At 43.2% G+C, this 13037-nt stretch overlaps 1 protein-coding gene across 2 annotated transcripts in view; it reads right to left on the reverse strand.

The window, feature by feature from the left end:
• Positions 1–13037, reverse strand: part of ubr2 (ubiquitin protein ligase E3 component n-recognin 2) — a 58399-nt gene that overhangs the window by 34838 nt on the left and 10524 nt on the right. Inside the window, exons 5-14 of one of the 2 annotated variants that reach the window (XM_059024740.1) lie at positions 12569–12699; positions 11511–11649; positions 8564–8626; positions 8160–8280; positions 7085–7192; positions 6853–6941; positions 5858–5956; positions 5095–5258; positions 4404–4503; positions 3592–3720 (exon numbers count right to left, since the gene is read on the reverse strand). In XM_059024740.1, coding sequence (XP_058880723.1) covers positions 3592–3720; positions 4404–4503; positions 5095–5258; positions 5858–5956; positions 6853–6941; positions 7085–7192; positions 8160–8280; positions 8564–8626; positions 11511–11649; positions 12569–12699 — 1143 coding nt within the window. Of the gene's footprint in view, positions 1–3591; positions 3721–4403; positions 4504–5094; positions 5259–5857; positions 5957–6026; positions 6126–6852; positions 6942–7084; positions 7193–8159; positions 8281–8563; positions 8627–11510; positions 11650–12568; positions 12700–13037 lie in introns of both variants that reach the window. The other variant, XM_059024739.1, reaches the window with a different exon arrangement.

The following is a 13037-nucleotide window of genomic DNA, read 5'->3' on the forward strand; positions in this document are numbered from 1 at the left end:
CCGGTGAACTGGGGCGGAGAAGAAAGCAAACTGGGACGGGGGTCACAGCTAAAAATCTCTGTACAGAACCTTAAATATATAATTGAGGAGACTCAGTTTGTCACATACACCCCCCCCACCCCCCCACCACACCTGCAATGTCCGTGTAAAGAACAATGGTATTGCGAACAAGTTGAGAATGGAGGAACCAGCGTGCAATAAGGTTAATAAGCTGATAGTACTCACGTTTGAGAATGGAGGAACCAGCGTGCAATAAGGTTAATAAGCTGATAGTACTCACGTTTGAGAATGGAGGAACCAGCGTGCAATAAGGTTAATAAGCTGATAGTACTCACGTTTGAGAATGGAGGAACCAGCGTTAGGGGTTAATAAGCTGATAGTACTCACATGTTGAGAATGGAGGAACCAGCGTTAGGGGTTAATAAGCTGATAGTATTCACGTTTGAGAATGGAGGAACCAGCATGCAATAATCAATCAATCTTTATTTTATATAGTGCCTTTCAAAGTGGACCACCATCACAAAGCACTTTACAAGATGCAGTAACAACAAGAAAATCCATAATACTTTAAATACAGAGAAATGCATAATATATGCTATACAGTAAAACAAACAAACAAAAAGCATAATACAGCAAATACAGTGGAAAGTGTAGAATACATGATAGTAGCATAATACATGAAATAGTAGCAGCAACACAGCTGCTAATAGCAGATATCAGGCTTAAAGAGCATGGAAAGCAAGAGAGAACAGGTGGGTGTTGAGAGCTGATTTAAAGCGAGCGACGGTGGGAGCATCACGCACCAAAGCTGGGAGAGAGTTCCAAAGAGTCGAAGCCATAAAGCTAAACGAGCATTCTCCAAGTATGGTGCAATTTTGCTTGGGGATAACAAGCAGTCCAGAGTCGGAGGACCTCAGCTTGCGGGCAGGGACATAGCGGGTCAGCAGGTTGAGGAGGTACTCTGGGACCTGTGTGATGAAGGGCATTTGTAGGGGAGCAGGAGAGTTTTGAAAATAATCCTGAACTTGAGGTAGCCAGTGCAGCTGGGCAAGACAGGGGGTGATGTGATCACGTTTTTTACATCTGGTAAGGATCCTGGCTGCGAAATTCTGAACTAGCTGCAGTCGGTTTATGGTGCGTGCCGGGAGATCAACATATAGAGAGTTTGTTTATTTAGCAGACCCCTTTATCCAAGGCAACTTACAGAGACTAGGGTGTGTGAACTATGCATCAGCTGCAGAGTCACTTACAATTAAGTCTCACCCCAAAGACGGAGCACAAGGAGGTTAAGTGACTTGCTCAGGGTCACACAATGAGTCAGTGGCTGAGGTGGGATTTGAACCGGGGACCTCCTGGTTACAAGCCCTTTTCTTTAACCTCTGGACCACACAGCCTCCTATGTTGCAGTAGTCGAGACGAGAGGAGACAAATGCATGACAAAGTATCTCCGCATCCGGGAGGGAAAGGTAGGGATGGACTTTGGAGATGTTTCGAAGATGGTAGAAGGAAGATTTGACCACGGAGGAGATGTGGGCATCAAAGGAGAGGTTGTTGTCAAGAAGTACACCAAGGCTTCGTACTGTGGGGGAAGGCAGCAGCAGACAGTTTCCGAGGTTCAGGGCAGCTATATTTAGATTCTTAAGTTGAGTTTTGGATCCTACTAAAAGAAGTACAGATTTGCAGACATCCAGGCCTCGATGTCTTGAATTCAAGCTGAGCCGGACCATGGCAGAGGGGCTTCCAGGGTGGAGTTTTAACCACTTCAACTCCAGACGTAAAAATGAAACTCCTTCCCAGGTACCAGATTTTGAAAATAATAATAAATGTTTTCAAAAATGTAATTGCTATAAAATGTTAACATATGATGAATAAAACACAAATAAATTACTTAAACTGTGTTTTTCATTAACCCTTTATGCTGCTGTGTACTACATACCCATATTCAATATAGAGATAAAAACGCTTTTTTTTTTTTTAACAATGAAAACAAAAACGCTGCTAATAACGATAACAATAAAAATCAGTAAACCATAATTATGAAATACAAATCAAACATCAAAACGTGTGCCAGTATCGACTTTCTCTGTGCCATTTATTGAAATGTTCAATACAACAGAACCTGGGATTGCCTTCGCAACCACTACACTGTTTTCATTTTCGTAGCAGACCCTGTACCTTTTTTTAAGGTGTCTGCTTCGCTTGTGTTGGAGGGATAGTCACAAATGCTTGTACACAGCTCGTCACAGCACTGCCATTTCAAACCAAACAGCTTCCCGTTTGCAGCTGGCTTCCCTGTAAAGTAGCTGCATGCTCTTCTGTTCGTACAGTTTGTATTGTTCTTGGCTCCACATTCTCTTCATCATAATCGCTGAGTGATAAGTCAGCATCACTGTCGCTGGTATCGAAATCCTCCGAACCAACTTCACTCCCTTTGCTCATTATAGAAAGACCACGTATGTTGCCATGTTTAGCTTTCGCTAAAACCTATATAAACTATAGCTAAACAAGTAAAACTAATAATAAATTTTTAAAAAATCATTTAAAACACTATATATATATATATACTTGTAAAAGCTGAATGGCTTCCTGCAATATATCTCAGTCTTCTAAACGCCCAGTTAGATTGCAATCGCAACGACACGCAATTGGATAAAAATGTCACCTGACCCTCCCCCAACTTTAATTGCACATTCCACAGTGCTAGCACTGCTTTAGAGAATGAAAACTGAAATGCTAGACTGAGAAACCGATCATAGAACAGAACAGAATGGGAAACTTGACGTACGCAGGTACGGCATGGTACTGTAAGTGGGTTTTCAATTGACATACGTGCATACGTCATGGTGTTGAAGTGCTGGGTGTCGTCAGCATAGGAGCGAAACATGAGGCTGGCGGATGAGGTGACCCATGGGAAGCATGTAGATATTGAAGAGAAGGGGCCCCAAGAACAGATCCTTGGGGGACACCACAAGTGATCGGGTTTGCAACACCACTGTGTCCAGCATAGAAAACAGACTACATTCGTCCGGATAGGTAAGAGGACATCCAGGAGAGACAGGTTCCAGAGATCCCAGCATACTTCTGATGGCGGTCAAGAAGAATGCCATGATCTATGGTGTCAAAAGTGTTTGTTAGGTCAAGGAGAACAAACACAGAGGGAGCACCAGCATCAGCATTGAGCAGGAGATCATTCACAATCCGAAGCACAGCACTTTCAGTACTGTGATGCGGCCGGAAACCAGACTGTAGAGATTCAAGCAGATTGTTATCCATGAGATGTTTCATCAGTTGACTGGCTACAGCCCTTTCGAGAGTTTCTGAGAGAATAGGGAGATTGGAGATGGGATGGAAATTAGGGTTTGTAGTGGGCGAGCGTAGAATAGATGTTGTCGATTTTGTTCCGAAAGAAAGAGGAGAAATCATGACAGGTAAGCGAGGAGGATGAATGGGAGTTGGACCTGTCGGTGGCTGGATGTAGGATTTGGTCAATGGTCTTAAAACATAGCATTGGGTTTACCGTGTCCCATAATACTCACGTTTGACAATGGAGGAACCAGCGTGCAATAAGGTTAATAAGCAGATAGTACTCACGTCAGTAGAACACCATTCCTGCATCATGGACGTGATGTGTGTCAGCTTCATCTGCAGAGTGAAGGCCGCCTCCCACTCAGGCTCCATCTCAATGTGCTGCCCAACCTGCCGAGTTACTGGGTCCATGCCCTGGCAAAATTCACACAAAACCCTGAATTAATGCTTGTCAGTCATACCCACACAGCTCAATCCCAGGGGAGAGCTTCATAGCATTGTATAATTCTGCACAGCTCAATCCCAGGGGAGAGCTTCATAGCATCGTATAATTCTGCACAGCTCAATCCCAGGGGAGAGCTTCATAGCATCGTATCATTCTGCACAGCTCAATCCCAGGGGAGAGCTTCATAGCATCGTATCATTCAGCACAGTTCTAAAAACGTATTCCAGAGTCTGCTAGAAGGAAATTAGCCTGGTTGAAAACTTTGAATAGCTTTAGCATTAATGTTGAAACTGCGGGCTTCACAGATCAGAAACCATGAACCGCACAGCTTTCACACCACTGTTCCCATGGGGATTTAACCCTTACTGATGCTGTATTAGGATCAAGAATTTGAGTGTCAGCTCAAATGATTTCATTTGGAGATGTTTCTAATATCTGGAGGACATTTATTAAAGGTTATTAAGCAGCTCATAGACTAGTGCATGTGGGCTTCTGGCACTTCTATATAGAAACCTGTAACTTTTGAAACCCCAAGCTATAGTTCAATACATCCTGGATAGAAATGCTACATTTTTTTTTTTTTTTTTTTTTTTAAACTCACCGCTTTCAAGAGTTTAAGAATCTGCAAAGACAAATCCAAAAGCAGACTTACCTGCATGCACTTCAGCAACTCCAAGAAAGCTTCAAATCCTTCAAGAAACTTCTCCCTGAGCTTATCTGTCCATTCTGTTGGTCGGCTGATTAAAACATACCTGGGAAAGGGATATTTAAAATCAGTTCTTATTTTTGGCAGGAAGTCTGCAGAAGTGGCGATGTGCCAACATGACGCACAAAGCTACAAAAACACGGATCTCTTCAGATTTACACAAAAACACGAAGGAAAGCAAAGAATCAACACTGTCTTCAAGTTCAGAAGCAGTGAGTGAGTTTTATTAGTAGTTTAAAGCTTCTCATTTAGTATGTTAATGACTCAACCTACACTGATGTGACAGGTAATATTAACATGCCAAAGTGAAACTAAACTATTATTTTGCCGAGAAGATATTCACATGTTACTGTACAGCACACTGACAGTGCTGCAGAACAGAAGTATGCAATAGTGGACTGTTGAAATCAATGCTTTTTAGAAACAAACAAGTCCTGGTGCATACACTGAATACAACTTTTACATTCGACTGAAAAGCTTTTCTACTGCCAAGAACACAAGTCCCTGCTGCCCTGAGCTGGTTATCTCTATGTAGTGAAAGGTGCTTGGCAGTAGAAACACAGGTCCCTGCTGTTCTGAGCTGGTTGTCTATGTAGTGAATGGTGCTTGGCAGGAGCCCAGGAGCTGCTGGACTCACTTGAGGTCTCCGATGAGGCTCTGCACCCTCCTGAATTTGAAGGCCTGCTGGGCGGTGTAGCGCTCAAACTGGAAGCGGCCCTGCAGGTCCCGGTGCCGCAGGTGATCCATGAAGGTTCTGATGATCACGGTCAGGAGGCTCTGCTCTGTGATCAGCATGCGGGCCTGAAACACACCCCTCAGGGAGTTAGCAGCAGCACACGCATTTCAGCTGCAGTCAGGGAGCCAACTGCGATAGATGAGCCCGGAGCTTACCACTTACATGCATTCATAATAGACAAGACAAGCACTTACATGCATTCATAATAGACAAGACAAGCACTTACAAGACTAGAGCTTATCACTTACATGCATTCATAATAGACAAGACTAGAGCTTATCACTTACGTGTGTCATAATTTATCTGTATCTCAGGAAAACAGAAGTAATAGTTTCCGTTTTCTCGAGATCCTGAAAAATTATCTTGTGATCAACAATGAAGATTTAAATTATTTTTTGATGGCCTCAACAAGCTGCTGTAGCTGTCATGATGGCAGTATTTATTTTTGATTATTTTTTTTTGTTTACATTGCATTTATAATTATTTTATCATTTAGTAGAAGCTTTTATCCAAAGCAACTTGGAGACTAGGGAGTGAACTATGCATCACAGCTCAAGCGTTCTCTAGAGGCACACCAGGCCAGCCCTGTGCCCACATTGCCAATACCAGCACTCCTTCTTGCCCTCACTTCCTCTGCAACACTCCAGATGCAGCCCATACTCACCAGAGATGGCACCGTGAAAATTTGCACGGAGAGGTCGGTTACCGAGAACTCTCTGTCGTGGTCATCTTTCACAAAGTCACTCTGCATGCGTTCATAATTCTAATAGGGAGGCAAAGAAGAGGCAAGGGGGCGCTCAGTACGTTCAGAACGAAGTCTATACAGTACTCACCAGAGTGGGCACAGTGAAGAGCTGGACAGACAGCGCGCTCACTGACATCACCCGCTCATGGTCATCCTCCATGAAATCTGTCTGCAAGCGCCGGTAATTCTAAACAACAAGGAAATTCACCTCAAGGTCAATGGCCTCACATTTCATTGCACCTCCATCACTGTGCTCTTACTGTCAGAACCTGGACAAGACAAACTCTGGCTCTGGGACAATCTAACCTTTTGTTAGAAAAAAACAAAAAATAGTAAAAACATTCAAGATATTTTGGGTCTCGACTGGGCTCTCCTAATTTACATTACTCTTTTATTTTTATTTTTTTTGTCCAGTCAACAGCTCAAAGACACTGCAGTGAGCCGGCGTATCGACTCTCATTGGTTTCACAGAACCACAAGTGAAGAAAGAGAAACACTGTCTTCTCTCATTGGTTTCACAGAACCACTCTGTGGCAGCACTGGTGTATAGTGGGTTTGTACCAGACACCAGTAAAAGGGTTTGATCTTTAAGAAGTGCTCTACAGACTTACAGACCCTCTGATCAACACTAAGTGTGGTGTTTGTGAACAAGTACAAAATGAAAAGGTTCAAAATGGAAGCGTCTCTCGTGATTTACTTATTGTACTCTGGAGTATGAAACGAGACCACGAATGATATTGTACTGGGAGTAAGATTTTCCATTCTTTTAACAGTTTCAACCTCTAATACAGGTCTGACTATTGTTTTATTTTGTATTTAAGGTCAGTTTAACGTTTCGGTGCGATGCAAGAGATTGATACAATGATATTATCTGGCCCACCCTCTATCTTCTTATAAATTCCAATCAAACTCACTTTTGCAAAGTGGAGAGCGAAGATCTTCTTGTACTTGAGGTCCATGAGAAGGCTGCTCATGAACAGCTGGTGATACACCGTCCTGGCACCTGGGACAGCATTCAATCAGCAGAGAACACACCAAATCACTCTTTAATGCAGTACAGTATTCATTTACTTATGTGATTAAAGAAAACAAACAGCATGTTTAAAAACACTCCAAACAAGCAATGCTGTGTGATTGTGAGCTCACCTTTCCACAGCTTGGAGTCACCAAGCATCAACTTGTCAGCAAGGGAGGAATTCTCTCCCTCGGGCCCCTCCTGCAACGCAACCTGACACAGCACCCGACGCAGTCCCTCTGCAGAGAGAGAGAGAGAGAGAGAGAGAGAGAGAGAGAGAGAGAGAGAGAGAGAGAGAGAGAACAACTTAAACAAACACCTGCTTTTTTTTTTTTTTAAATTAGGAATGCAATTTTATAACCTTTCTAATCAAAAGCCACATTGAACTAAGTCTGTAAAACTATATCTCGTTCCAATATCAGACTGGAGCACAGCCCTCCGTTCAGCCTGAATATCAGACTGGAGCACAGCCCTCCGTTCAGCCTGAATATCAGACTGGAGCACAGCCCTCCGTTCAGCCTGAATATCAGACTGGAGCACAGCCCTCCATTCAGCCTGAATATCAGACTGGAGCACAGCCCTCCGTTCAGCCTGAACATCAGACTGGAGCACAGCCCTCCGTTCAGCCTGAATATCAGACTGGAGCACAGCCCTCCATTCAGCCTGAATATCAGACTGGAGCACAGCCCTCCGTTCAGCCTGAATATCAGACTGGAGCACAGCCCTCCATTCAGCCTGAACATCAGACTGGAGCACAGCCCTCCGTTCAGCCTGAACATCAGACTGGAGCACAGCCCTCCGTTCAGCCTGAACATCAGACTGGAGCACAGCCCTCCATTCAGCCTGAACATCAGACTGGAGCACAGCCCTCCGTTCTGCATCATGAATAGCTGCCTCTTGTGTTTTTGTATTGAACGCTTGATTGGTAACCTCCTCCATCAGTGCGAGTTGGAGGATCTGGTTCTGCCAGCGCATAATGCAAACTGAGGCTGTCAAAGAGTCCCATTTGAATTGTATTTAATCTTGATCCCTGGTGATGTAAACTAAAAGGACTAATATCACATTTCAAGTCAGTCCCAGTGGCAGATGGACCTGTTGCATAAGTAATGGTTGACTGTTTGACTGCCATGTTGCATGTGCATAATAAATGAATAAATACGAACGTTACTGAAGCATCTGTTGCTCAGGATCAGGTTGTAAACTCACCTGAGTAAACGATCACATGGCCCAACCAGGACAGCACCTTGAGCCCGAAGCACTGATGAGCCACCACAGAAGAATGCATGATCTGAACCTTCAAGGGCTTGGACTGCCTGCCAGTGTTTCTCTGCATAAGAGAAAGTAAAGGTCAACATCAATGAAAAAACTTATCTGGGGAAAGGATGATCTTGCAGGACATTCTAATAGTGTGCTGAATGCAAATGGCTGCAATTGTCTAACCGGCACACTAAAGAATAAATGCAATGAAAAACATATTCACAGCTAACTTACAGAAAGGTCTGAATTGAAATACACAAGGGGGGACATCATGGCAAAACACATGATTTGATAAAACACACGATGACTGACATGCATGTGGTTAAAATAAATAATTAAAACGTAGTACTTACTACTATTACTGTCTTTGCTTGTTCACAGAACTGAAAGTCACCAAATCGTACAGATTTTCGCCCCTAAAAGAACGAGAGAAATATTAGCTATTGCAGAGTGTCCAATCTCCTGCATAAACAGGCTCCTCAGAAGTACTCAGGGATTATTCATTTGTCTCTGGCCAGCGGGGAAAAGAACATAAATCCATCACAATCATCTAGTGGCAAATCACAACCCTACAGAGAGCCAGCTAATGAATGTGGTGTCATGGGCATTAAATGATTGGTTTACAACAAAAAAGAGAGAAAGAAAAAAGGATAGCCGTATCAATGGTTCTGCCCCTGCTGCCAGTCTAGAAGACTTCACAAAAGGGACACAAAGCTGTACAGCAATTGTAATTAACTCGTCAACTGGCCATAATAGCCCAGGATGCTGCCACTGCCTCAGTAGAATGAGCTTTACCCTGAACTGCTCACATAGGGCATTCTTACAAACAACTAGGGCTGGGACGATAGTAGTGGTGGTGTTTTTTTTTTTTTTTTTTTTTTTTTTTTTTACTATCGATGCATCGTTTTCATAAAGATCCGAAGAAACGTGTAAATAAGAATATAAGCATATATATTTTTATCAAATCTAATCACGAAAAGTAAACGTTTCTCCAGTTGAACTTAAAACTACACATTTCTAATTATTTATGTCTAGTCACACTGTCGGCGAGGTTCCCCACAAAAAGTTAATAAAACATTAAAAATATTACTGTCTTACCTTAAGATGTCTTGACGACAACCAGATTAGAGGAAAAAAAACCTCCAAACAGGGAACACAAGAATAACTACCAACCTAACAAAGTCTGTGCTCTCTCTAGAGTTTATTTTCTGTTTTTATTCAGAACTATTATGGCATCCACATTCTCCAGTTTCAAAGAACGGAGTTTGTTCACAAGCACCCCTGCTTTGCTGAACACTCGCTCGCTCGGGATCGATGTTGCAGGGATACTTAACATGTTCTTTGCCAACGCTGCTAGGTTGGGAAAGCATGTCTGGTATTTTTTCCACCAAATCATGGGATCTTCGCTGATGTTTAATGGAGTTTCAGAAGCATAAATCGTCATCTCTTGCTGGAGTGTGTTTGTGGCTGTCCACGAAGTAACAATTCCATTGCTTGTTTGGTCTTCGTTTTCTTTTTAACAGGTAAGTCCTCTGTGCTGCACTCACTTGTACCGGATCGATTTCTGTCATTTTCGAGGTTGTCCTCCACCAGCCTCACTAGTTTGGAAGACAGTGCTTCAGACACACAGGCTTTGGTCTGTTCAGATAGGAAATCCAGATGGCGAAATTGTGGGGTCAAGAAAGGACACAAAAAGCAGCGGCATGACCTCATTACTTGGGTCATTCAGCTGATGTAAACAAAATTGCTGAGACAAATTACACACTAGCTTATCTCTCAAACTCTGTGTAACTGGAATTAGCAAATCAGTTGAATTTGAAGAAGACGGTGTCTCCTCTTCATCAGGAACTTCAGTCAGTCTGTGTTTTATCCCTGTTGCAAGTTGGTATAAAGAACTAGCCATAATGTTTTTCTTTGCAGTTAAAAGTACTGTAGTCAGTTTGAATGGCTGTAGCAGAGGTAGTATCTTAGCCTTAGCTTCCACTGCACAGTCGTTAGATCTAAAGTACCTGCATTAGACTTTTTGGTCAAACCTGGGTTTAACAAAACAGCAATAACTGGCCATTTTAATTCAAGGCGGCGTTCAAACATATAATAATGTTTGTACATCCTGTATTAACTTGAGTGGTGCTTTCTCTGTGTTCAGCATTTCTGTTTGTTTCCTATTTAAAGGGCTTCTTGCCATCTCACTTTTTAAAATGTGCAACCAGTCTCCTTGCTGCTGCCACTAACGCATGGACTTGTCGTACATCCTCCAAGCTTTTCTGAATGCAGAGATTTATATTGTGCCCTGCACAGCTCACACATGCCACGCTACCAAAAAGTAACACAGCACGCTCGCTTGCAGAAAGCAAAGACATTGCTCTGCACATGTTGTCCGAGTTGTCTTGAACACAAGCTATTACTTTTGTAACCACTTCAAACTCTGTGTTTATCTGATTGATCACTTCTGCTAAATTCACAGCTATGTGTCCTGTGTAATTTTCGTGTTGTTAATACTTTTGACTTCCCAGTTTTGCTTAATGTAATGGCAGGTGACTGTTAAAAATGCTTCTTGTGCCATGCTTGTCCATACGTCGGTAGTGATGGTCATTGAATTACACTCCTGACTTAAATCCTGTCTAAGCTTTTCCTTTGCACGTTTGTGATCCAGAGTAATGAATTTCGAGACAAGGCATTTCATAGCCCGGAGCAAGATTTGCAATCAGATTTTTAAAACGCAGCTCCCTCTACTATACTAACATCCACTATCAGGCCTGTTATTTCTTTTGCTCTGACGCTTATTGGATCATCTTTTTTTCCCCAAATAAGCAGTCACTGATGGTGTTGCGTCCTTTAGTTTTTTTACTTGTGTTCCCACCATCGTATTTTGTCGGGTGCTGTCTTACTAAATGATCCCGCAGGGTGGTGGTATTGCCAGAGAAGCTCATTAGAACTCCACAAGCATCGCATTTTACCGCTCCATTTTGTTCTTTAGTAAAAAACTTCCAAATGTCTGACGGCATTATTTAAAATTAAATGAAATCTGATCCTGAAATGCGGCCTACCTCTAGTCTGCATAGTGGACGGGGAGGTTTTTTTATTATTATTATTTAAAGGAACCAAAGGAAAGGCAAGGAATAAGAGTGTAGATTTAAATGTTGCCGGTCCCAATACAATACGGTCCTATCAATGAACTGATAGATGCGTTTTGTTTTTTTACTTTTTTTTTCAGCCAGATGGTTATTCCAACGATTCGATGCATCGTCCCAGCCCTACAAATAACCCACTATCCATCCATCAAAAAAACAGGAAACTTACATCTCTATCCACAGTGGTTGCAAAGCTGACCGCCTCTTTGTGTGTGCAGCTGACAGCTTTCTGCAGCGTGTAGATCACCTGCTCGTAAGTGTGGACCTCATCGTTAAACAGCATGCAGTAGTAGCTGTCCTGCCTCTCTCTGCAAAACAAACATGACATCACTTGTAACTTTGAAAGGTTTTAATGGATGCACTTCTCCTAACAATAAACTACATCCACAATCCAAAAGAACGGAGCAGGAACAGAAAAGGTGCTACAAAGGGGACAAACACAAACTAACAGGCAGTGAGGTGGGAGACCATGTGCAGGTGTGGCTGAACTCCACAGTTAACAGACATGTGGCAATCAGGACCTTTCATTCACTGTTCTGATAACCAGGCAAAGCCAGCCATTCTGCTACTTCATCCCCATTGTCAACAGCCACTTTACCAATTACTGATTACATGTGCGGTTATATCACTGCAACTTGGACAGTCCTCTTTTTCTTGTCATACATTAATTTGTTTCACCAAACGTAGAATTGAAAACAGTAAGTTCTTGAAAAACATGAGATTTCCACTGAAAGCCGCTGCAGCCGTGGTGTGTGCATTATTGTTGTGATTTACATCTTCCCCATGAATGAGACCCCCCGCTACACTCCTCGTGTGAAACCTGCCTCATGAATGAGACCCCCCACTACACTCCTTGTGGGAAACCTGCCCCATCAGCGAGACCCCCCGCTACTCTCCTCTTGTGAAACCTGCACCATCAGAGACCCCCCGCTACACTCCTAGTGGGAAACCTGCACCATCAGAGACCCCCCGCTACACTCCTAGTGGGAAACCTGCCCCATCAGAGAGACCCCCGCTACACTCCTCGTGGGAAACCTGCCCCATCAGCGAGACCCCCCGCTACTCTCCTCTTGTGAAACCTGCACCATCAGAGACCCCCCGCTACACTCCTAGTGGGAAACCTGCCCCATCGGTGAGACCCCCGCTACTCTCCCCGTGGGAAACCTGCACCATCAGAGAGACCCCTGCTACACTCCTCGTGGGAAACCTGTACCAGCTGGCACTCACGGGGGTTCCAAGCCTGCTGGCAACTCATCCTCCTTTTCCCAAGTCAGCATGTCCACGGCATACTTCACCATGATGGAGAAGATGTTATAGGCACGGGCTATCATATCCTCGGACAGGTGAGCTAACGGGTCCTGGGATGGAGAACAGGGAGAACATACAGTGTGTGAGCACCAGCATCTTTGAATTCAGATGCCACTAAACAGATCTGTCTTTCACTGCAATTAACCCCCTGGACCCAGAAGTCTAGCATTACAAGAGGTTCAAATCCAGTGGTCAACACGAGTGAAATACAAATCTCTACATAGAAAAACACCATGGAAAAACAGGGAGTTTAATTCAGCTTTACCTTGACTGTATATGTTACAAATATTAAGAGTCGCATTAGGATGACAAGTCTGGTAATAATCAATTTAACACACTTGCATATTTTTGCTTGTTAACATATTATTAAAACAGACTTTGACAAACC

The sequence above is a fragment of the Acipenser ruthenus genome, chromosome 5 (assembly GCF_902713425.1).
Source record: "Acipenser ruthenus chromosome 5, fAciRut3.2 maternal haplotype, whole genome shotgun sequence".
NCBI lineage: Eukaryota > Metazoa > Chordata > Actinopteri > Acipenseriformes > Acipenseridae > Acipenser > Acipenser ruthenus.